The sequence below is a fragment of the Scyliorhinus canicula genome, chromosome 10 (assembly GCF_902713615.1).
Source record: "Scyliorhinus canicula chromosome 10, sScyCan1.1, whole genome shotgun sequence".
Lineage (NCBI taxonomy): Eukaryota > Metazoa > Chordata > Chondrichthyes > Carcharhiniformes > Scyliorhinidae > Scyliorhinus > Scyliorhinus canicula.
Genome location: NC_052155.1, coordinates 4,290,416 through 4,316,803, shown reverse-complemented (window position 1 = coordinate 4,316,803; position 26,388 = coordinate 4,290,416). Strand labels below are relative to the sequence as shown.

General features: G+C 46.0%; 1 protein-coding gene across 7 annotated transcripts in view; it reads right to left on the bottom strand.

The window, feature by feature from the left end:
* Positions 1–26,388, bottom strand: part of rmc1 (regulator of MON1-CCZ1) — a 63,566-nt gene that overhangs the window by 21,020 nt on the left and 16,158 nt on the right. For 3 of the 7 annotated variants that reach the window (XM_038808540.1, XM_038808546.1, XM_038808544.1), the window contains exons 6-17: positions 24,572–24,712; positions 21,289–21,386; positions 17,691–17,780; positions 17,501–17,606; positions 15,271–15,382; positions 13,155–13,199; positions 11,464–11,517; positions 7,682–7,810; positions 6,773–6,879; positions 5,262–5,381; positions 3,536–3,616; positions 3,342–3,446 (exon numbers count right to left, since the gene is read on the bottom strand). In XM_038808540.1, the coding sequence (XP_038664468.1) occupies positions 3,342–3,446; positions 3,536–3,616; positions 5,262–5,381; positions 6,773–6,879; positions 7,682–7,810; positions 11,464–11,517; positions 13,155–13,199; positions 15,271–15,382; positions 17,501–17,606; positions 17,691–17,780; positions 21,289–21,386; positions 24,572–24,712 (1,188 nt within the window). The remainder of the gene's footprint in view (positions 1–3,341; positions 3,447–3,535; positions 3,617–5,261; positions 5,382–6,772; positions 6,880–7,681; positions 7,811–11,463; positions 11,518–13,154; positions 13,200–15,270; positions 15,383–17,500; positions 17,607–17,690; positions 17,781–21,288; positions 21,387–24,571; positions 24,713–26,388) is intronic. The other 4 variants (XM_038808541.1, XM_038808543.1, XM_038808542.1 and 1 more) reach the window with 4 other exon arrangements.

Below are 26,388 nucleotides of genomic sequence, written 5' to 3'. Positions count from 1 at the left end.
AGTTTCCTTAGAAGCACATTCCAAACCCACGACCACTGACATCTAGAAGGACAAGAGCAGCAGATACCTGGGAACCCCACCACCTGGAGGTTCCCCTCCAAGTCACTCACCACGATGACTTGGAAATATATCAGCCATTTCTTCACTGTCGCTGGAGCAACATCCTGGAACTCCCTTCCTAACAGTACACCTCAAGGACGACAGCGGTTCAGAAAGGCAACTCACCACCACCTTCTAAAGCAGGGGTGGGCAAACTTTTCCGTGCAAGGGCCACATTCAGAAATTCACAATTTTAAAGGGCCGCATAGTATATTAAGTAAAATAATTAATATTTAAAATAGCCAAAATAAAAGGTTTTTAAAGAAAAAAGCAATTAATTTTTATTAATTAATATTTTAAAGTAGAAACTTTACATGAAACACATTTATTTGAAAAACAAAGTAACTCAGTTTAAAGAAAAAAAAGCAATTAATTTTTATTAATTAATATTTTAAAGTAGAAACTTCACATGAAACACATGTTGTGCCGAGCAATGATCACCCTACTCAAGTAACGTATCCACCCTATACCGGTAACCCAACAGCACCCCCCCCCCCCATTATGACTTGATCTTGGTGGGCCGCATGCGGCCCGCGGGCCGTAGTTTGCCCACCCCTGTTCTAAAGGGTAACTAGGAATGGACAATAAATGCTGTCCAAACCAGCGATACACATCCCAAAAATGAATAATTTTAAAAATCCCATGAAAGACAAAAAAATGAGAATGGATGGAAAAAGGAACAAGAGAGGCATCTGTGACCGTCGGAGGCTCAGAAAGATTAAACAACAAAAGGGATTATTGTGCTAGACCAAAGCAAATAATAATGGGACAAGGAACAAAAGATGTTATTTGGAGACCGGACCTGACCCCAACGTTGGTTAGGATGCCGGACCCGACCCCAACGTTGGTTAGGATGCCGGACCCGACCCCAACGTTGGTTAGGATGCCGGACCCGACCCCAACGTTGGTTAGGATGCCGGACCCGACCCCAACGTTGGTTAGGATGCCGGAACCGACCCCAACGTTGGTTAGGATGCCGGAACCGACCCCAACGTTGGTTAGGATGCCGGACCCGACCCCAACGTTGGTTAGGATGCCGGACCCGACCCCAACGTTGGTTAGGATGCCGGACCCGACCCCAACGTTGGTTAGGATGCCGGACCCGACCCCAACGTTGGTTAGGAATCCGGACCCGACCCCAACGTTGGTTAGGATGCCGGACCCGACCCCAACGTTGGTTAGGATGCCGGACCCGACCCCAACGTTGGTTAGGATGCCGGACCCGACCCCAGCGTTGGTTTGGATGCCGGACCCGACCCCAACGTTGGTTAGGATGCCGGACCCGACCCCAACATTGGTTAGGATGCCGGACCCGACCCCAACGTTGTTAGGATGCCGGACCCGACCCCAACGTTGGTTAGGATGCCGGACCCGACCCCAACGTTGGTTAGGATGCCGGACCCGACCCCAACGTTGGTTAGGAATCCGGACCCGACCCCAATGTTGGTTAGGATGCCGGACCCGACCCCAACGTTGGTTAGGATGCCGGACCCGACCCCAACGTTGGTTAGGATGCCGGACCCGACCCCAACGTTGGTTAGGATGCCGGACCCGACCCCAACGTTGGTTAGGATGCCGGACCCGACCCCAACGTTGGTTAGGATGCCGGACCCGACCCCAACGTTGGTTAGGAATCCGGACCCGACCCCAATGTTGGTTAGGATGCCGGACCCGACCCCAACGTTGGTTAGGATGCCGGACCCGACCCCAACGTTGGTTAGGATGCCGGACCCGACCCCAACGTTGGTTAGGATGCCGGACCCGACCCCAACGTTGGTTAGGATGCCGGACCCGACCCCAAACGTTGGTTCGGATGCCGGACAAGGACCCCAAACAATTTTTCAATTTGTAAAACTGCGAGGAAAGGATACTTCAGCCCAGGAATGACGACTCTGATCTGATAGTATCTTTTATGTTAAACCAAACTTTAATTTACACAAAGAATTAACCACATTATCAAATAAATACCTTTACAATTATCAGTTAACAGTTCTTAAATAAAAGGAATAACTTTAACTTCCTATTCACACCTGCCACTAATTCCAATTGAGCATCCCATTACATTCAAATGCCACCAATAAATAAAGTTACCAAAAACAGGTTACTTGATTATCGGTGTAGTGACGTTTGGAGAGAGTTCCTTTCAAGAATAGATCCAATCCAAGATGAGCATTTGAAACACCATAGTTTACAAGGCTATAGACCAAGTGCTGGAAACTGGAATTAGGATAGGTGCTTGATGGCCGGATATGATGGGCCAAAGGCCGGGGGCAAGATTCTCTCACCCCAGGGCCAGGCCGGGACCGGCGCGAATCGCCCCACGCCGCCCCAACCTGGTGATTCTCCGGAGGGCGCCGTTCACACCTGCTCTTACCCGGCAAGATCTCGGCGTGGATGCATCCGGGGGCGGCCTGGTGGTGGTGGGGTGGGTCTGACCGGGGGGGGGGGGGGGGGCTCCGCTGTGGCCTGGCCCAGTGGCCCACCGATCGGTGGGCCAGCCTCCCACACCAGCCCCTGTAGCCCTATGCCATGTTGCGTCGGGGCCGGCGCCACTGCACATGTGTGCATTGGTGCCTGCCGCACTGCGCATGCGCAGAACTGCGCCGCCCATCTGACGCTGCGGATCAGCAGCTGGAGCGGCGTGGGTCGCTCCTGTGCCGTGCTGGTCCCCTGGAGGGATCAGAATTGCTGCTCCTGAGGTCACGTTGACGCCGTTGTGAAACACAACGACGTTTACGACGGCGTCATCACTTAGCCTCCGGATCAGAGAATCTCGCCCCCTCTTCCAGTGTTGTAAAATTCTCTAGGCTATGAATTCAGAAAGCTGCAAACTGCCCGGTCAAGGGATGAGACCCTGCCTTGAGCTCACTGGAATAACATACCAGGTTGTTACCCCCTCCTCTGGTTTTACGCCATGAAATCTTTTATCATTTAATCTCAGTTGCCCTCCCACACTATCATAGACCTCCCCTTTCTTTTCTTTTGCCATCCCCCCCACCCTTTCAGCAGTTCAAAATCTATTGAATTTCCTTCTTTTCCCAGTTCTGACCAAAGGTCACAAACCTAAAACGTTAACTCGGTTCCTCTCTCCACAGAGGCTGCCTGACCTGCCGAGTATTTCTAGCATTGTGTTTTATTTCAGATTTCCAGTATTTTGTTAAAAGTTTGAAATGAATATTGTTTATCAGATTAAAGCTCAATTGAACAGTCAGGTGAATAGTTCAGAAAGTCAGGTACCTTACCAGTGGTTTGGAGTCACTAAGCACATGGTACTGTAGAAACTGGTGAAGCATGTAGAACAAGCTGTGCTGGACGAGGGTTTTTATAACCAATTCATACAGGTAATGCTGTAATAAAATACAATGTTTTAAAGAAAGTAAATAATTCAATTTCACAAATGTTGATATTACTGATTGAAATGAAAGGGTTGGATTACCTGGACTGTGATCTGATACTGATTTAGAGACCGGATGTATTCCATCAACACTGCACTAACAAACTTGTGGGGAAGGCCCTGCTAAAAGAGGTTGTAAAATAAAATCACATGATCCAAATAGGGAACAAGACCATTCAATCCACCAACGCCAGCATGTAAAAGCATTGTAGACTCTTAGCATAATCAATCAATGTGCTAAATATGTGCAGATAATGCTACCAGGGCTCTAGAAATACAATTCTGGCCATCAGAAACTCGAGGATTGCAATCAATAATGCAACGCTGGCTTTTTTACAAAACAATATTGGCCTAGAGTTTGCATTAATAATAATGGTGAGGCTATCACCTACAGTACTATGTCCATTGCTGGCCACTGTAATTTCAGAAGGATGCGAAGACTGAACAAGAAAGGCTCCAGGGATGCGTCACATCAGATAGGCAGAAAGACTGGGGAAACTGGGACAGTTTTCCTCAGCGATCAAAACGTTGAAAGGCGATTTAGAACATAGAACATAGAACAGTACAGCACAGAACAGGCCCTTCGGCACTCGATGTTGTGCCGAGCCATGATCACCCTACTCAAACCCACGTATCCACCCCTAACCCAACAACCCCCCGCTTAACCTTACTTTTTAGGACACTACGGGCAATTTAGCATGGCCAATCCACCTAACCCGCACATCTTTGGACTGTGGGAGGAAACCGGAGCATCCGGAGGAAACCCACGCACACACGGGGAGGACGTGCAGACTCTGCACAGACAGTGACCCAGCCGGGAATCGAACCTGGGACCCTGGAGCTGTGAAGCATTTATGCTAACCACTATGCTACCGTGCTGATTTGATTGAAGTGTTCAAAATCATGAGGGGTCTGGACAGATAGAAGGATTGAGAGCCAGAGGGCATAGATTTACGATGATTGGCAAAAGAACCAAAGGCCAGATGAGGAAAATACTTTTTTTTTTTGTCGGCAAGCGGTTAGGGTCTGGAATGCACTCCCCGAGAGAGCGGTGGAGGCTGGTTCAATTGTGGCTTTCAAAAGGGAATTGAATAAGCACCTAAAGGGAAGGAAAACTGCAGGGATACAGCACAAGGGTGGGGGAGTGGCGAGTAGTGAAACTGCCCTCGCAGTGTCGGTCTGGATCAGACGGATCAAATGATCTTTTTTCTGTACCGAAACCATTCTATGATCCTGCACTAACCGTTGTTAGAGGGCAAATCGGACAACTCTGACATCGGCACATGCACACAAATCGAGAAGTAGCCCACGCTGCCACAAGATGTGCTATTGCTGAACTCGCTGATGCTCAGCATTGAAAAGACTTGTAATGGTGTGAACTTAGCATACTTACCCACTAATTACTGGCTGACAGCCTCTAGCCCTAAAACTTAAATTTTACAATTGTGGAGTCCATTTCTTTTGAAGCTAAACATTACTGTTTGTTGGTGCTTGCTGCGTGCATTTTGGCTGCCCATTTTCTTTACAACAGTGCCTACATTTCAAAAAGCATTTAATTGGATGTTGGTTTATAATTATCCTGGAGAAGCTCTAAGGGGGTCAACAGAATACTTCAAAAGGTGCTAACACTGTACCAGTGTATAACTGCTGGATAATTTGGGATCGCCTGTCCCACTGTGCCATTGGATTAGAATGAGTTTTGGTTTATTTTGCTTTCCTCAGTTTTTTATTTCTCAACTTCAAGTGAATCTCATTCAGCAACACTAACCTTTTTCTCGGTGAACACAGACAAGACGTGGGTGTACATGTCAGATTGGTCTATGACAGCCTGTGTACGCACTGGCCTCTTCGGAGTTGAGCTACTGCGACTTGTTCCCGACTCTACAGTCTATGCAAAAGAGAAATGCTTCAATCACTGCACTCAAGGTGCTTATTTTCATACTCGGCTAGAAGGAGAAAGAAAAGATTGTGCCTAAAAGGCAGATATGGGATCTTATGCAAGGGGTACAAATCCTTTAACTCAATTTCAACAATGTGTAGAGGTACTGCTCCTCTTTGACTTTACCAAATGTTTTCTCCCAACCAACATCATTACCAAAAAAAATTAACTAGTTATTGTTACAATGCTATTTGTAATCTCGCTGTGTGCAAGCTGCTGTGGCCATCTAAAATGGCCGCCCGCAAAGGTTGATGGGAAATTTGGCCAAGCTGGAACACAAACAGGCTGCAGCCTGCAAAATATGCAAACTGGAGCCCAGACTTTATGCAGAAACTAACACAGGAGAAAGGCCATTTGGAGGTCTCCGCGGGACAATGGGTTCCAGGTAGAAACTAACAATAAGTGGTAGACTCAGCGGTGCAGGCTTTCTTTATTTGGGAAGACCTACGTACCTCGGACACTAACGGCCACGGCCGACCGGGACCCGCCCAGCCATCAAGGTGTCCGCCCCCAATTGGTCAGGGTGATCAAGACCCTATGGATCTTCACCTGGGACTGCCCAAAAGGGCACGAAAGATAGGAGGATAAAAGGCACTGCGCAGGCCATCATTCGCTCTCGCGACTGCCGCATCGACAGCTACCATCAACAGCCAAGAACAAGAGCCAACACCGTGCACAGAAGGACGACAACAGAGAACACAGACTACCTACTAGAACTACAGCCCTCCCATAAACGAGCAACACTGCCTACTGTTCTTACTACATTGCAACAGTGATTTTAGTTCAAAAAAAGTACTTAATTGGCTGTAAAGCACCAGGATGTGAAGGATGCAGTACAAATTCAATACCACTGAAGTCACGTTTTCAAAGCTTTTTGTCTTGCACTCATTAGGACCAGATAGAAGAACACCAAATTTCAAAGGGAGCTACAAGTCATACTGCATGAGAAAAGGGTGCTGATTGGCAGTTTTGGGCCCTTTTCTCACACAGCAAAAATGGTTGCTCCCTTCGAAATGTGACGTTCTTCCACCTGTCCTGACGAGTGCAAGACAGAAAGCTTCAACCATATGTCTCTTTTTTTTTCCCCAGCAAAACTCTTTCTTTTTCTTCTTTTGAAGATTATGTGGACAAACAGCTCTCAAAATATTTGAGTAATTCATCTAACTGACAACCCTATTATGCTCTGAATTTCACAGGAGGATCACCAGTTATGGAGGAATCGAAGGGCAGTGAGATTCTCGCCTGCACTTCTTGCTCCATGTCTTCTAGCAGTAAATTAAACTGCATCCCATTCGGGACTAAGCATTGCAAACAGTGAATACGCCGCAGGCAGTTCTCACCAAGGTATAGTTCTGCTCAGCATCCAGGTATTCCTTGTAGACCTGATTGAGTTTATCAAATACGGTAGCAATCACAGGCAAGCTACCACGCTCTGCTGCACTCAGCACTGGAATGAAAAGGTGCAACAGGATCAAAGGGCAGCCTCAGCAGACCCATACAACAATAATTAGAAAATTCCTTTGTAATATGCCACCAGGAACAGGAGCAGACCATTCAGCTTGCTCTGTCATTCAATTAGATCATGATCAATTTATATCTTTTAACTCCTTCTACCCACCTTGCAAGTAACCCTTAAAATCCCCTTCCCCAAATTATCCTATCTATCTCCACCTTGAAGCTTTCAACTGACCTCCCCCAGCCTCAACAGCTTCCTGGAGTGGGAAGAGTTCCAGATTTCCACTACCCTTTGTGCGAAGAGGTGCTTCCTGATGTAACCACCGAATGGCCTAGATCTAATTTTAAGGTTCCGCCTGCTTGTTCTGAACTTTCTCCACCAGACCAGAGGAAATAGTTTCTGTCAACCCTATCAAATCCTTCAATTCTCGTATACACCTCTATTGTATTGTCTATATTCAGGGGATTTCAAGCCTAGTTTAGGCACCAGTCTTCATATAAATTAACCCTCTAATCCCCTACGTCTACTACCAGAGTATATAGTACAAAGATAACAGCAAATTCTCAGCAGAAATGTCTGTTTTTTACGTTGTTAAACCTACGCTGCTTGCATAATGCGAAACAAACTTGACAAGTGATGAAAATAATCATAAAATTGGAATAGGAGGAAGGGATTCTGGATAAAACGCTGAAGGTTCATTTTAAAATGAGAAATTCTGCTTTATTATTGGTGTCTTCCAGACTAAAAACACATGAATGGTTATGATTCATTCCAAGTGCAGTCAGGTACTCACTCTGACAGCACACAGACAAGGTGACCATTTTGCAGTCTTTCCTCTGCAGTAAGAAATCCATTAACCGCCCCTTGTCTTGAAGCATGTGGACTATAGGCTGCAGCTTTATCTGGAGACACCACAAGTAACCTATTCACAAACCACAGAGACCAGTCAATTTAAAAAAGCTACAGAAAGAAGGAAGTTACAATAAACTTTTATAAAACTGCATAAACCACAGCCAGAGCAGTGGGTCCAATTCTGAGCCCCACGCTGTAGGAGGGTGTGAAGGAGGTTCACTAGAATAGTGTTGACAGACTTTAGTTACACAGAGAGCATGGAGAAGCTGGGATTGTTCTCTATTAGAGCAGGGAAGGGAAATTTCCGAAAGGGAAATTGATGATAGTTTCATGGTCACCATTACAGAAACTAGCTTTCAATTCCAGATTTATTAACGGAATTTCAATTCCACCAGCTGCATGGGTGAGACTTGAACCCACACCCGAGAGTACTGGTCCAGGCCTCAGGATTACTCATCCCGGCCTCTGGATTACTCATCCTGGCCTCTGGATTACTCATCCCGTGACATTACTACTACCCCACCACCTCCCCGCAATAGATGGAGTAAATAGAAGTAACTTTTTCACTGGTAGGAAACACAGATTTAAGATGTGGATAAGGTTTTTTTTTAAAATGCAACAAGTTCTGGAAATGGAGAAAATTGCAGGGACTATAGGGAAAGAGTAGGGGAGGTAGGGCAGACACAATGGGACAATTAGCTTCCTTCAGTGTATAAATCACTTGACATTACTCGTTCACAGAAAATCTGCACAGTTGCGATTTAATTAAATGCCAGCAGGTAGTAGACGCAATTGCCATAGTCCCAGATGACCATGGCTGTCTTTGACTGGTGGGGATTTAACCTGAGGATCACCACACCTCAGGCAAGGTGCAAGGTTGAGATGGTGGAGCCTTTGTGAATAACCTCAGCCAGTACAGGAATTGTACCCGCACTGCTGGCCTTGCTCTGTATCTCAAACCAGCTGTCTAGCTAACTGTGTTAAACTGGTCCTGCAGAAGCAGACGGAAGAATGGTCACTCAAGTCCAGGCACAATGCAATGTTCACAGGTGAGTAAATTGAAAATAAAACATGAAAATGTGCCAACTTATTTTTGTAGATGTACAGATATATTTAAGGTAAAACCAGATAAGCACATGAGGGGGAACAGTGCCTTTCATACAGTTCAACAAGAGTGCAGGAGGGCATGCCAGGAGCAATACCAGGCATACCAAAAAATGAGGTGTCAACCTGGTGAAGCTACAACACAGGAATACTTACATTCAAAACAGCATAAGCAGCAAATGATCGATAGAGCCAAGCGATTCCATAACCAGCAGATCAGATCTAAGCTCTACAGTCCCACTACACCCAGCTGGGAATGGTGGTGGACAATTAAACAACTCACTGGAGAAGGAGGTTCCACAAATATCCCCATCCTCAATGATGGAGGCGCCCAGCACATCTGAACAAAAGACAAGGCTGACAGGGCGGCATGTGGCGCAGTGGATAGCACTGGGACTGCGACCTGAGGACCCAGGTTCAAATCCCGGCTCTGGGTCACTGTCCGTGTGGAGTTTGCACATTCTCCCCATGTCTGCATGGGTTTCACCCCCACAACCCAAAGATGTGCAGGCTAGGTGGATTGGCCACGCTAAATTGCCCCTTAATTGCAAAAAATAATAATTGGGTACTCTAAATTTATATTAAAAAAAGACACGGCTGAAGCATTCACAACAATCATCAGCCAGAAGTGCCAAGTGAATGATCCATCTCGATCTCCTCCGGAGGTCCCCAGCATCACAGACGTCAGTCTTCAGCCAATACGATTCACTCCACATGATGTCAAGAAACATGTGAAGGCACTGGATATGGCAACGGCTATGAACCCTGACAATATTCCGGCAATATTACTGAAGACTTGTGCTCCAGAACTGGCCGCACCCCTCGACAACTACAACACTGGCATCTACCCGGCTATGTGGAAAATTGCCCAGCTGTGTCCTGTACACAAGAAACAGAACAAATCCAACCCAATCTTGATCATCAGAAAATTATGGAAGGGGTCATCAACAGTGCTATCAAGCGACACCTACTCAGCAATAACCTCACTGATGCTCGGTTTGGGTTCCGCCAGGGTCACTCAGTATCATGGACAATGGGAATCAGGGGTAAAAGCCTCCACTGGGCGAAGTTTAAAGTTGTGCAGGTCACGTGAATTGGCCATCCTTGTCCAGGGATGTGCAGATTAGGTTAAGGGGTTCGAGTGAGGGAGTGGACCTAGGTAGAGTGCTCTTTCAGAGGGTTGGTGCAGATTAGACAGGCCGGATTGCCTTTTTCCGTACTGTAGGGATTCCTAATACAAAAGGAAGATGACTGTGGTTGTTGGAGTTCATCATCGTTATCTGGGTCATCACTGCAGGAGTTCCTCAGGATAGTGTCCTAGGCCCAACCGTCCTCAGCTGCTTCATCAATGACCTTCCTTCCATCATATCAAAAGTGGGGATGTTTGCTGATGACTGCACAATGTTCAGCGCCATTCACGACTCCTCAGATACTGAAGCAGTCCATGTCTAAATGCAGCAAGACCTGGACAATATCCAGGCTTGGGCTGACCAGTGGGAAGTAACATTCAGGCCACACAAGTGCCAGGAAATGACCATCTCCAACAAGAGAGAACGTAACCATCGCCCCTTGACATTCAATGGCATTACCATCACTAAATCCCCCACTATCACTATTCTGGATTATCATGAACCAGAAACTGAACTGGGCTATCCATATAAATAAGGTGGCTACAATAGCAGGTGAGAGACTAGGAATCCTGCAGTGAATAATTCACCCCCCAGTCTCCCCAAAGCCTACCCACCACCTACAGGGCACAGGTCAGGAGCGTGATGGAACACTCCCCACTTGCCTGAATGAGTGCAGCTCCAACAACACTACCAGCATCCAGGACAAAGCAGCCCGTTTGATTGCTCCCCTTCCAAATTCAAACCCTCCACCACTGACGAACAGTAGCAGCCGTGTGTACCATCGACAAGCTGCACTGCAGGAACTCACCAAGGCTCCTTAGACAGCACCTTCCAAACTCACGACCACTACCATCTAGAAGGACAAGAGCAGCACAAACCTGGGAACACCACCACCTGGAGGTCACTTACCATCCAGACTTGGAACTATATTGCCATTTCTACACTGTCGCCGGGACAAAATCCTGGAACTCCCTCCCTAACAGCACCCTGGGTGTACCTACACCACATGGACTGCCGCAGTTCAAGAAGCAGCTCACAAGCACGTTCTCGAGGGCAATTAGGGATGGGCAATAAATGTTGGCCTCGTCAGAGATACTCAAATCCCATGGATTAATTTTTTAAAAAGACAGTAATAACTGGCTGTGTTAGAAAAAAAAATTAACTCCCCTTTAGTCATTTGTCAATTACCATCTTCTGGAAGACTTGCCAGATAACAGCAGGTAAATGACTGGGAGGACAGGGCAGAGTGAATGAGGGCAAAAAAGGCAAATAAATTACACACACACACAAATATGGCATTGCACTCTGGATTCACATTAAAAAAGTGACCTTGTAACAGTTGGCCACAAAGAATCAAACCGCTATCTTTCCGCAAGGTTTAAAACCAGTACAAGCTGGTTTAGGGATTGTTGCAAACCACTTTATTGACACTTTGCAAGTTTATAAATGTCCACATCACTAATATTAAGAACTGCCAGAATTCACTCACCTTCACTGGCATTGATTATAATATCAGGTTGAAACACAGTCCATGAGGAAGAATCTAAGTGTTAAAGAACGCACGGATGTCATTGACAAGATAATTACATCTTTACTGAATTTACTTGTGCATGGTTTTAAGAAAGATGGGCTTGCATTGATTATAGCACTTTACACAATCACTGGATGTGTCAAAATGCTCTAGTCAATAAAATCTTTTGTTGTCATTGTTGTGATGTAGGAAACGCGGCAACTAATTTGTACACAGCAAGCATCCAGACAGCAATGTGATAATGACCAGATAACCCGTTCTTGTGATGTTGATGGAGGGATTACAATTCACCGGAACACTGGGACTAGCACCACCCTGCTTTTTCCCCAAAATAACAGGGCTTTTATGTCCACCCTTGGTTTGACATCTCACCCAAAACATTTTCTCTTCACGTCTTCCAAAACTCACTCACTCGGCAGCTGGCTCTCTATTATCCCATATAGGGTTCCGGTTTATATCCCACCCTTCATGTTTTAGAGCCACCCACGATCATAAATAGCTCTGCGATATTATTTCTGAAGCCATTTCTTTTTAAATTATAGATTCAAGCGTAACTGGCATCTGAAACTCCCAAATTACCACCTTTTTCTTGAATGGCTTGTTCGGTTCTGCAACGGCCCTTAGAAAAAGCACCCAAATTAGTCTCCACCCTAGCCCTGTAACCTGGTAACCCCACCTAACCTTTTGGACACTAAGGGGCAATTTAGCATGGCAAATCCACCTAACCTGCACGTCTTTGGACTGTGGGAGGAAACCTCTTTTTCGACGGAGAAGTGCTGAATTTCGGAGGCATGGAGGGTGCGGGAGAAGAATGCCACGGGCCTGCCTGCCTGGTTGAGGGTGGCGGCCAGAGCGACGTCTGATGCATCACTCTCCGTCACTAACCAATCAGCATTCCTCCTCTGTTTGTCATTGCCTAAGTTGGTAATATCAACTAGCTTTAGCTTCTTGTGACTGTCTGGCGCAGACCCCTATTCACATATTGAAAACATCCATTTACCCGTATTTCCTACTTCCAAAAACAAATGAAAAATTCTCACTCCATTCAAAAACCCAGGTCATAAATGCTGTAAAAAAGCAGAGCTCGCTCAAATCGCTTGACTTTTACTGTATTCCGTGGCCAGAATTGAACCCGGGACCTTGGAGCTGTGAGGTAGCAGTGCTAACCACCATGCCGCCCTCTTGGCCTCTCTTTTCAGCAGTACCTGCTCACTCTACCTCAGAGACGCCCTGACCTACATTTCATTTCATTCTTCACCCCACCCCGTGCACTTCATTTCAGGTGTAAAGCACTGCAAGCTTCAATGGTTCAAAAGATACTAATGCCAACCCCCCCCCCCCCCTTGCTGACTCCGTCATTTCTTCCAATCATTCCTGACCTCCATTCTATCACATACCTTCCCCTTTCACCTTTCCTCCCCAACCCCTCTGCTCTGCAAAGATGTTATCTCTAACTTTTTACCATTCTGATTAATTGACCTGAAACTGTTCGCTGCTGTCCTCTCCACAGATGCTACCTGTCCTGCTGAGTGTATTTCAGTAGCCCAGCATCAGTCAAATTGCGCTCGTTTTGGAGTTTATCCCAAAATTCCCAAGAACTACTTTTAATTGTCACAGTGCACTGGTGTCCAATCCCCTCCGAAGGATACAAAGTTCACATGGGACTGGGCTTTGCGTTGTTACAGCTGATGGACCTGCCAAGACATTAACACAATATTATGTGTGGTGAAATTCTTATGTAAGATACAGTTTCCACATCTGTATTTAACTTCACAGGAATGTTATCAACTACCGAAGGCACATAAGGAGAGATCAGGACTGGCAAACAAAAGTTGGATCAAAGAACCACAAAAGAGAAGAGGGGGGGTGGGGGGGAAGAACCGATCCAGAGGGCGGCAAAATGCATATAGGGTCAATTAAATGAAAGACAAAAATAAACCTCTCTGTACAATAAAGTAAATTAACAGAGGTAGGAAAAATGTGATGTATATATATATATAAATATGAGCAATGCCAATAAAAAGATTTTTTTGAAAGTTGGATCAAAGATGCTCAACATTTTAAAGTAAGAAGTCTTACAACATCAGGTTAAAGTCCAACAGGTTTGTTTCAAATCACTAGCTTTCAGAGCACTGCTCCTTCCTCAGGTGAATTTCCTCAGCAGTGCTCCGAAAGCTAGTGTTTGAAACAAACCTGTTGGACTTTAGGGGCAACACGGTAGCATGGTGGTTAGCATAAATGCTTCACAGCTCCAGGGTCCCAGGTTCGATTCCCGGCTGGGTCACTGTCTGTGCGGAGTCTGCACGTCCTCCCAGTGTGTGCGTGGGTTTCCTCCGGGTGCTCCGGTTTCCTCCCACAGTCCAAAAGATGTGCAGGTGTAGAAGTGGATTTCATTTGGAACTTCGCTGATAGGGTTAATATAACAGTTCTGAAAAGCTCTGTGAAAGAGATGTCAACAGGTCAAGGGATGAAATAAAGGGAGCGTGTTCTGACCGGCATCTGTGAAAGCAGAGATGTCAGAAGGTTATGGGATGGAAGAAGGGGAGTGTGGCTTTAGTACTATTTAATGTTCTGACCCGCATCTGTGAAAGCAGAGAGGTCAAAAAGTCAAAGAATGGAATGAATGGGAAGCGTTACTTTATTGCAGAGATAGCGCAATTAAGCTCGTTTGACCAGTTGAAACGAATAAACATTGAGATGTAAGAGGAATGGGCTTTGGAATGAGTTAAGCCAGATGGCCATGGGATACAAAAACCTTTGTAGTAATATTAATAGTGACTTGTGCTAATGATTATGTCAAAAATAACCTCCCGACCTCGAAGAATAATTCCATATATGTACATGTTCTGGATCCTTGCCAAATCATAGGTGTATCTAGGAATTTAAGGGGACCACCCCTAAGCTGTAAAATGTATAAAAATACAGTCCTTATTCTGGGATTTTGGCACTTCTCGAAGGTAGTTACCCGACTGCTTAGAGATTTGTCCCGGCCGTAAATAAACGAATATTCGTTACTGACGTGTTCGAGTGTTTTACTTCTGGACTGACGATCAGATACGTGAAAGCGCAATTCACACAGGTTAGGTGGATTGGCCATGCTAAATTGCCCGTAGTGTCCTAAAAAGTAAGGTTAAGGGGGGGGGGGTTGTTGGGTTACGGGTATAGGGTGGACACGTGGGTTTGAGTAGGGTGATCATTGTTCGGCACAACATTGAGGGCCGAAGGGCCTGTTCTGTGCTGTACTGTTCTATTCTATTCTATTTAACCTGGTGTTGTAAGACTTCTTACTGTGCTCACCTCAGTCCAACACCGGCATCTCCACATCACAACATTTTAAAGAGCACCTTAAAGGAGAAGTGAGAGAATTAGAGGGGCGGAGGGGTTTGGTGAAGGAATTCCAGAGCTTAGGCCAAGACAGCCGAGGGCAAAGCCACCCACAGTGGGGTAGAGATAGCGGAGGATGCTCAAGATGCCAGAATTGGAGGGGATTACAGAGATCAGCAAACAGCAGCCTCCGCTACCTTACCATCCAGAAAGAGGAGCACCAGGGCTACTTTTAACACCTCCTTGTTTCTCTAGCTTTGGAATCACACAGGCTGGTGCTCCACAGCTCAGTTGGGGGTGGGAGGTGGGACTGAGGGAGAATTTACTTCTAAATTACATCCCTTTTCCATGAAGACAGAAACTGTGCTCAGCATTACACAAACCACCATCGAATTATGCAAAAATATCACTTACGCTCAAGACTTTTTTGAACTTACGCACCTGCTCGAGGAATCTTGCATGGGTGAATGGATAGAGATGGGAGCACTTGAGGATGAATCACGACAGCGCCATCAAATTCTGCTCGTAGTTTTATGTCAAAAATCATAGATGTCTGAACAAAATAAAACAAACTGCAAAGTCATATTTAGAGGTTCACAATTCTTTCCTCTCTCTCCTACAGTAACTGCATAAGATAAAGGTGTACGACGTTACGGGTAATGTAGTAGCAGAGATAGAGGATTGGTTAACTGACAGAAAGCAAAGAGCGGGGTTAAATTGGTGTTTTTCTGGTTGGTGATCAGTGACTAATGGTGTGCCTCAGGGATCAGTGTTGGGTCTGCAATTGTTCACAAATTACATAAATGATCTGGGGTTGGGGACCGAGTGTAATATGTCAAAGTTCACAGATGACACTAAGAAGAGTGGTACAGTAAAGTGTGCAGAGGACACAGAGTCTGCAGAGGGATATAGATAGTTTAAGTGAGTGAGCAAAGGTCTGGCAGATGGAGTTCAATGTTGATAAATGTAAGGTCATCCATTTTGGTAGGAATAACAGCAAAACGGACTATTATTTAAATGGTAAGAAATTGCAGCATGCTCCTGTGCAGAGGGACCTGGGTTTCCTTGTGCAAGAATCACAAAATGTTGGTTTGCGGGTGCAGCAGGTGATTAAGACGTCAAATGGAATGTTGTCCTTTATTGTTAAGAGGGATGGAGTTTAAAAACAGGGAAGTTATGCTGTAAGTGTATATGGTGCTGGTGAGGCCACACCTGGAGTACTGTGTACAGTATTGGTCTCCTTACTTGAGAAAGGATGTACTGGCACTGGAGGGCGTGCAGAGGAGATTCACTAGGTTAATTCGGAGTTGAGAGGATTGGCTTATGAGGAGAGACTAAGTAGACTGGAACTATAGTCATTGGAATTTAGAAGAATAAGGGAATTTTATAGAAACATATAAAATTAGGAAGGGAATAGATAGGATAGATGCGGGCAGATTGTTTCCACTGGCGGGTGAAACTAGAACAAGGGGGCATAGCCTCAAAATAAGGGGGAGTAGATTTAGGACTGAGTTGAGTAGGAACCTCTTCACTCAAAGGGTTGTGAATCTATGGAATTCCTGTCCATTGAAGCAGTTGAGGCTACCTCGTTAAATGTTTTAAGGCAAAGATAGAAACAGTGAAGGAATTAAGGGTTACGGTGAATGGGCAGGTAAGTGGAGCTGAGTACACAAAAAGATCAGCCATGATCTTGTTGAATGGCGGAGCAGACTCAAGGGGCCAGATGGCCTACTCCTGCTCCTAGTTCTTATGTAACTCCCATTAAAAGAACAACCACAATGCCAAAAGCCTTAAATTAAATCACTTTCAAAAGCTTTAAGAACAAAAGATCCACAAGCTATTGCACACCATCCTGACTTGGAACTATATCGCCATTCCTCAATTGTCATTGGATCCAAATCCTAGAACTGTTGCCCGAACAGCACTGTGGGGGCACCTCAGTCATATGGACTGCAGCGGTTCAAGGCAGCTCACCACCACCTTCTCACAGCCAACCAAGGATGGGCAATAACAATGATACCCACATCTCAAGGATGAATTTTTAAAACAATGATGGCAGTAGCAGTTCAGAGAAGGCACACTGGATTAATATCTGGGATGAAGGGGCAGACTCAGGAGGAACGATTGCGCAGGTTGGGTCTATACCCATTGGACCTCACAAAAATGAGGGGTGACCTTATTGAAACAGAAGAGATTCTGAGGGGGCCTGACTGATGTTAACAAGATGTTTCGTCTCGTGGGGGAATTTAGAACTGGGGTGCACAGTTTAACAATAACGGTCACCCATTTAAGATGAAGATGAGGAAGAATTTATTTCCTTAGAGAGTCATTAAAAAGGAAAATAAGAAGGGCTCCAGGACTTGATGGCTAAGGAAGATGTGTTCATAACGTCACCAAACAGGTTCAATGTGTCAACCTGCAAATCCCTCCAACATGCCAACAGCAAGTGTTAAGGGCATAGAGACTCCTGGTCAGACATGTTTGATGCAGAGTGGCACCCCTCAAGGTATAAGCCTCTGGCAACCAGTTCCAGGAAAAGCCTCGCTGTGGGAACAGATGAAAGTCTGCCATGTGCACATTAGATGCAGGAAAAGAAACAATATCAACTAAGATTATACATGCTGTAGGATCAAATAGCAACTGGGAAAGAGGCTACTGGTAAATTTCTTACCTGAGAACTCTGGTGATGCACCACAACCAAATTATCAACAACATTCAAAGCAAATTTTCCCGTGGTATTAAGTTTTAATATATGCTGTTTCTTACACTGTCCTTCCCTGCAATTAAAATGAAGCATATATTTAGGAAAACCATTCTAAAATACAGTGGAGGAAAATGTGATTCCAATCGACAAATCTTACCTGGATAAACAGTACAAAATCACTTCTGCACCTGGGTTATTGGGAGTTCTAGGTTGGTGCTTCAGATAAAGAACATAAAGTTGCCCATATCTGGTGTAAAAGATAGGTTTTTAAAACATTATTATGGCATTTTTAAAATTAACCCAACTGGATATACTGAGAGAAACAGGCACCTGTAAATAAATAGGAGGGATTCATTAGCATTTTTGAATAAGAATAAAAATCTTTACTACTGTCGCAAGTAGGCTTACATTAACACTGCAATGAAGTTACTGTGAAAATCCCCTCGTCGCCACACTCCGGCGTCTGTTCAGGTACACTGAGGGAGAATTCGGAATGTCCAAATTACCTAACAGCACGTCTTTCGGGACTCGTGGAAGGAAACCGGAACACCCGGAGGAAACCCACGCACACACGGGGAAAACGTGCAGACTCCGCACAGACAGTGACCCAAGCCGGGAATCAAACCCGGGAATCAAACCTGGCATTGTGAAGCAACAGTGCTAACCATTGCGCTGCCATGCACCAATAGAATGTGGGATAACTCAGCTCTGGAGGGAAGCAGCGGCAAGGGAAATTCGTCAGGTGAGGGATAGGGCAGGGAAGTTGGTGGTGGCTCCGGAGCTGATTAACAAGGTTTTTGAGGAGTTTTATGAGAGGTTGTACAGGTCAGAGCCACCCGGGGGAGACCGTGAGATTTAGGAATTTCTCGATGGGTTGGAGTACCCGAGGCTAGGGGAGGGGGACAGGGCTACATTAGAAGGAGCAATAGTGGAGTAGGAAATAAAGGATGCGATTGGGAGGATGCAGTCGGGGAAGGTGGCAGGGTCGGATGGGTTTCCGGTGGAATATTATAAAAAATTCAAGGATAAGCTGGCACCCCTGATGGTGGGGATGTTTGAAGAGGTGATAGGGGAAGGGGGTGTTGCCACAAACCTTGGGGCGGGCATCGATTTCACTGTTGCTAAAAAAAAGATAAGGATCCGACGGAGTGTGGGTCATATAAGCCCATATCACTTCTGAATGTGGACGCAAAAGTATCGGCGAAGGTACTGGCGGGTAGGCTGGAGGAGTGCTTCCCAAAGGTGAATGGTGAGGATCAGACAGGGTTCGTGAGAGGGAGGCAGCTTTTTTCGAACATTAGGAGGGTTTTGAACGTCGTTATGGCACGAGCAGAAGGGAAGGAAACAGAGGTGGTTGTGGCACTGAACGTCGAGAAGGCGTTTGACCGGGTAGAGTAGGGGTACTTGATGGCAGTTCTGGAGCGGTTTGGGATTGGACTAAACAGTTTGTGAACTGGGTAAAGCTATTATACAAGGAGCCGAAGGCGAGTGTCCGCACAAACATCAGCTCGAGATACTTTTCTCTCCACCGTGGGACGAGGCAGGTATGTCCTATGTCCCACCTGCTGTTTGCACTTGCGATTGAGCCGTTGGCCATCGCATTAAGAAGTTTGGGAGCATGGAAAGGAATAGTGTTTTGGGGGGGGGGGGGGGGATATGCCGACGACTTGCTGCTGTATGTGTCAGAACCGAGTGTGTCGATCGGGGGAATATTGGAGCTACTGCGAGTATTTGGGTCGTTCTTGAGGTCCAAGCTGAACCTGGACAAGAGAGTGAGTATTTTGTGGTGTCTCGGCCAGGGGGGGGGGGGGGGGGGGGGGGGGGGGGGGGGGGGGGGCTGCCATTCCGTAGGGCAGGGACTCGGGGGGGGGGGGGGGGGGCTTTGCAGGTACATCTCTAGTTTGGTGGGGAGAGTGAAAGCCGATCTGGCAAGGTGGGATGGTCTCCCTCGGTCACTGGTGGGTCGGGTAGAGGCGGTTCAAATGAATGTGTTGCCGCGGTTTCTGTTTATTTTACAATGCCTACCGATTTTCCTGCCAAAGGCTTTTTTGAGGGAGATTGAGGGAAGGATTACCTCGTTTATATGAGGAGGGAAGGTGGACAGAGTTAGAAAGGTGCTGCTGCAGAGGGGAAGGCAGGCAGGGAGTTTGGATCTTCCGAACCTGATGTGCTACTACTGGGCGGCGAATGTGGAGAAGGTGCGGAGCTGGGTCAGAGGGGTTGATACCCAGTGGGTCAGAATCAAGGAGAGTTTGTGCAGGGGGTCGGGATTGAAGGCACTAGCAACGGCACCGCTCCAGATAGCTCCGGGGAAATACTCAGGAAGTCCGGTAATAAGAGCTTCATTGAAAATCTAGAGGCAGTTTCGCTTCGGGTTGGGGGTGGGGTCAAGGGAAATGCCGATTCGGGGGAACCACAGATTTGAGCCAGGGAGGTGGGATGGAAATTTTCGGAAATGGGAAGAGAAGGGGATTAAGACGCTAGAAGATTTGTTTCTTAGGGGTCGGTTTGCAGGACTGAGGGAGCTGGAAGCAAAGTATCAGCTGGAGCAGGGAGAAATGTTTAGATACATGCAGGTTCGAGATTTTGCCAGAAAGGAGATACAGAGCTTCCCGGAGGAACCGGTCTCCACATTGCTGGAGGAGGTGCTGACGACAAGGGGTCTGGAAAAGGGGGCAGTGTCAACGGTGTACGGAGCTATTTTGGAAGAGGAGAAGGCACCACTGGAAGGGATCAAAGCAAAGTGGGAGGAAGAGTTGGGAGAGGTTTTAGAGGAGGGGGTCTGGTGTGAGGTACTCCGGAGAGTAAATGCCTCCACCCATGTGCAAGGTTGGGGCTGATACAGCTGAATGTGGTATACAGAGCACACCTCACGAGGGCGAGGATGAGCCGATTCTTTGAAGGAGTAGAAGGTGTGTGATCGTTGCGTGTGCGCCGGGGGTGGGGTTCATATTTTTGGTCCTGTCCAAAGCTAGAGGATTACTGGACTTGAAGGAGGTTTTTAGGGTAATTTCCAAAGCGGTGCATGTGAAACTGGACCCGGGCCCCCGAGAGGCTATATTCAGGGTGTCGGACTAGCCAGGGTTGGAAACGGGTGCGGAGGCAGATATCGTAGCCTTCGCCTCATTGAACGCCCGAAGGCGGATCCTGTTGCGATGGAGAGCAGCCTCTCCACCCTGTGCCCTGTTGTGGCGGGGGAACCTGTTGGAATTCTTGACTCTTGAGAAGGTTAAGTTTGAACTGAGGGGAAGGACGGAGAGGTTCTACAAGTCATGGGCATTATTCATTATGCATTTTCAAGAAATTTGAACATTAGTTGGGGGAGGATGGGTGAGAGGGTTGGGGGAGAGGGGGGGCTGTGTGTATTAAGGGTGAGTATGGATAATCCCTGATTCCTTTTTGTCATTTGTTTATGTAAACATGCGGGCTGATGTTTGGGGGTTGGTGGGAGGATGGGATTGTTGTTCTTGTTATGGGGATTGACATATTTGTTGCTGATTATTGTTTATTGCTGGTGGGTGTAAATCCGGGAGAAAATGTAAAAAAAGGAGAATAAAAATATTTTTTAAAAAAAGAATGTGGGATAACTGAAGAGTCAGGATCAAGCACAGCTGAAAGTCCTTCTAACCCGTACAAAGGATTTGCGCTGTCTTAGGATGGTAGCTTTGTTACTTAACAGATGCTCATCTGAAGTGTGAATGGTAGGCACCAATTTGGATAGAACAGTTGGAGAGAAATTGAAGCATTTTACTTACATGGTGGCCATTATAATATCAGAAAGACAGAGGTTTCCAGATTTAGGAGAAGCAGGTAACTCGATTTCAAACTTTGGCATTTTGGACATTGTTCCACTCTGGAAAGTAAAATCAAATTAATTCAAATCTCAACACGCAAACATTTGTGCCACAACTGCTCATCGTGACACAAGAGGTTTGGCTCTGTGCACTCAGTGTGTCACAGAGGATAAAGCTAGACCTCTCTCCAGAACAGGTAAATTGCTGAACCGCAATTGGTCGCTGACCTACATTGGTGTCTGCTCAAGCAATGTCTTAATTTAAAAATTCTCATGCTAGTTTCCAATCTCTCCATGGCCTCACGGACCCCGCTACCCCACCCCCCGCATCTCTCTCTTTTCTTCCAAATAACACACGCGTCTAATTCTGGCCTCATTCCGGATTTGAAATCGCTCCACCTTTGGCAGCTGTGCCTTCAGCTGCTTGGAATTTCCTCCCGAAACCCCTCTGCCTCTTCTTCCTCTTTCAAGATGCTCCTAAAAAGCTACCTCTTTGACCAAGTTTTTGATCACCCAGCCGAATATTTCCTTACAGGGTTCAGTGCCACGTTTGCTAACACTGCTGTGAAGCGCCTCGTGAGGTTTAATTACGTTAAAAGGTGCTCTATAAATACAAGGTACTATTCTGAACTTCAAATCTTATCTGACATCCCTTAGCCACACTGGATTCCAGAGATTTCGGGTAAATTTTCCAGTCCTACCCATTGCAGGAATCGGTGTGCACAGGGCAATTTGACAATCGAAAGGTCTGTTAACCTCGGGTGGGAATCTCTTATCCCGGGGCAGACAAGGCAAGAAAATCTCACTCACAGAATCTTCCTCGACACCCAGCACTGCTAGGGTGCAAATAGTGAAAAAACAACAGGCACCGTTCACTACTTTTGGATCTTCCAAACTGCTTGACAACAAAAAGTTTTTTTAAAGCGCAATCACGGTCATAATGTGGCAGACAATTAGTGAACAGCAAGATCCCAGACAACAATGTGATAGTGGCCTAGGAGGCGATTTAATGGCCTGACTTGGCGACAAGACAAGATCATTGAATGTTGCGAGAGGCCCCTCACATGATTCACAACGCTCGAAACACTGCACGGATTTAATGAGATCTCATGAAATGTCGCAATCTGGATCCCCGCCCCCGCTGGGCGAGACCCAGATTAACATATTTAAGTGAGTCATAAGGCTCATTTAAACATGTCTGCGCCATATTCACCCGGGAACTAAAGGCCTCGCCTGGGAGACCGCACCAGGATGCCATTTAGCGCAGGTTTCCACAAATGTGGACCAGGCATAGCGGCACCTGGGGGTGGGGCTCTGGACAGGGTTATAATCTGGCACTCCCACCTGGGCACCCCTTTTGCCAAGCTGTTGAGCTAGTCAGTACAGGAAATGAGCAAATGCGGCCTCTGCGGCGCATTCCTCACCGAGGCCAAAATAAACAGCAAAGTCCCATTAAAAGCAGCATCATTCTCGGCACTGCAGGCAACAAGAAACACCCAGCTAAACGCGCCCAAACGGGACTCTATTTTGGTCCCGTTCAATCACCCTCCAGATTTTGTTTCCGCGTGGGAATTCCATGGGACAGTTTTGTTCCCTCATGTACATAAATAACAACCACCTATTTGTAGAGTGGTGCCTGATGCTAATTCCGGCAGATCTGGAAGAGCAGGAAAGGGGAGGGGGATCCATCATCAATTTCCATCCACACCTGCACAAATCACTTTTTTTTTTTAAAACAGGCTAAAACCTTGGGCGCACTCTGCGAGATTGGAGATGCACCTGCCCGCTGAGCTCTTGGAGGTTTGATCAACTGTTTAATTCATTCCTCTGGGCCCAAATCTGCCTCTGTGAGTTCATTAACTTCTATATAAAGTCAAAGTCTCGATAAAGTCTGCATTGTGTTCTAGATTTAGAACACATTGGAGATGATCTCAAGTATTAAATGTTACACAATTTTAACAAACATCGAAATTCAAAAACTCCCTCTTATTAAAACAAAGGCACACAAAAATGTTTAATAAATTCTTCACAAAACAGATTTTACCCAGTTATTAACTTGAGAGAATTACCATTCCATTAAAATTCTGATTCAACACTTTCAGTTTTTCAAAACTAAGCACCATGAGATTATTCTGCCACAAAGAAATGCTTTGATTAATCACATGACTCCTTCCTTCTCGATCCTCCACAATGTTCCCACGTCCAATTATTCATTTATCAGTGTTCCCTCGTTCACTATCCCAGAGATGGAATTCAATGCCACAGACTGCCTTCCCACCGTCTTTCACTGTTGCACTCCCGATTTTCCTCCTCACTGAATATTTTTGTTCCCATTTATCTGCTTCCCAAGACAAAATTAAGCTGGCAATCCAAGAAATATCATTTGAGAATTGGGGTGGGCGTAGGCTTTAGACACTTATTCGATTTATAAAATAACAAACTGCATAATGTTTCAAGGAAACTGCATGAAAGTATTGCAACATAGTCACAGCACAGAACAGACCGTTCAACCCTCCTGATCTAACCCCATCGACATTTTGTTTCTCCCTTATCCACTTACCCAAGTTCCCTTTAATGCATCAATGCTATTTGTCTCAACTAGGACTGAGATGAGGAGGAATTTCTTCATTCACAGGATGGCGAATCTTTGGAATTCTCTAGGGGACTGTGGAAGCTCAATCATAGAACATGTTCAAGAAATACATTGATAGCTATTAAAGATAATGAGGGACGGTGCAGGAAAATGGCACTGGGGTAGAAGATCAGCTGTGATCTAGCTGAATGGTGGAGCAGGTTCAAAGGGGGGGGGGGGGGGGGTCGAAAAGCATACACCTGCTCTTAGTTCCTATATAACCCCCCCTTCTGATAGTAAATTTCACATTCAAATCATTCTCTGGGCAAAGCAGTTTCTCCAGAATGCTCCATTGAATTTATTAGTGAATGTTTATATTAGTCTCGTATTAGTCTCTCCCAACAAGTGGGAGTATCATTTCTACATTTATCCTCTCAGATCCTTTCATACTTTTACAGATCCTCTTCTGGCCACATCTCAGTCTTGGCTTTTCCAGAGAAAAGCAGTGCAGTGCGTTCAAGCCTTCCTGATAATTTCCCACTCCTGTTATTATTATTCTAGTAAATCTTTTCTGCACCTTCTCCAAGTGCTTTGGTGTCCTTTTATTTAATTTAGTTCAAAGAATTATGCAGAGGCTTCAAGCGGTGAGAGTAGAGAAAGATGCCCGACTTACCCGGAAATAAAATGGCTGAAGAACGTTGCCATGCACTGTGGTAGATAGGAGGAGTACAGCAGTTTCTGGGGAGTACATGCACCAATTAACATTGATGCTCTGATTCTTTAGAAGCTTGAGACTGCGCTTGTCAGGTAAAACCTGGGAATAACAAAAACAACACCAGCTGAGGCCAAATTCCAAAAAGCACCATTGTACCTTTCAGTGTTTTGGGATTTTAGCTTGTCTCTTCTGGACTGGGGCTTTAAATCAAAAAGCAAATTTCCAATTACATCAGCGATGGCAGAAGCAGCCTCGTTCTCTTTTGAATTTTCAACAGTGTGTCTGCGAGGCCAAGCATAACAGAAAACAAATTTTGACCGTAGAAGGTAGTGCCAAAGATTCAAGAAGTGTTTGCAGTTTATTGAAATGGAAGGATTACTGCTAACCCAATTGTCTAACCTTTCCACACTTACTCAGCAATGACCTGCACACTGACACTGGGTTCCGCCAGGGCCACTCTGCTCCTGATCTCATTAGGAGATGTAGAGTGACTACCCTTGACATCAAGGCAGTATGTGACAGAGTGCGTCATCAAGCTGCCCTAGCAAAACTGCAAACAATTAATATTGCAGCATGGTGACCAACTTACGTCGATGGAGAAGGAGATGCGGAAGGTGATGGAGGTGAACAAGGATCTGCGAGGGAAAATGGAAGACCGGGTGAAGAGGGCACTGTACATTAACAAGGTGCAGTGCGGCATTGTATATCCAGCAAAGCTGAGGGTGACTTACAAGCTCAAGGACTTTTATTTTGGAACAGCGGAGGAGTTTGCGAAGGCAGAAGGACTGTGGCAGAACTGAGAAATTGAGAAATGGCCATGTGCCGATGTAACCTCATGACTGTATTTCTTTTTTTTTGTTTGTTTGTTTCACTGCATGCGGGTGTATGGGCTAAAGGAGCCGGTGTTGTATATATTTGGACAAGGGAAGTGAAAAAGGGAAGGGAAAAATCTGGTCCACTCACGTCGACGCTATCACCAAGAAAGCACAACAGCGCCTACACTTCCTCAGGAAACTAAGGAAATTCGGCATGTCCACATTAACCCTGACCAACTTTTACAGATGCACTATAGAAAGCATCCTCTCGGGCTGCATCACAGCCTGGTATGGCAACTGCTCGGCCCAGGACCGCAAGAAACTTCAGAGAGTCGTGAATACCGCCCAGTCCATCACACGAACCTGCCTCCCATCCATGGACTCCATCTACACCTCCCGCTGCCGGGGGAAAGCGGGCAGCATAATCAAGGATCCCTCCCACCCGGCTTACTCACTTTTCCAACTTCTTCCATTGGGCAGGAGATTCAGAAGTCTGAGAACACGCACGAACAGACTCAAAAACAGCTTCTTCCCCACTGTCACCAGACTCCTAAATGACCGTCTTATTGACTGACCTCATTAACACTACACCCTGTATACTTCAACCGATGCCAATGTTTATGTAGTTACATTGTATATCTTGTGTTGCCCTATTATATATTCTCATGTATTTTCTTGAATTTTGTTTAATTCCCTTTTCTTCTATGTACTGAATGATCTGTTGAGCTGCTTGCAGAAAAATACTTTTCACTGTACCTCGGTACACATGACAATAAACAAATCCAATCCAATCCAATCGAATGGGACTTTCACTCGAAGTGAGGGCTCTTTGGGGTGTAGGTGGATATGCGGGGTTTGTGCACTAAAAGGGGGATTTTGGGGCTTTCCTAGGGTCGGGCAAGGGGGAAAGGGACCCGGGCGGGGACCTCCACACTGGCCGGTCTAAGCCGGCCAGTGAAC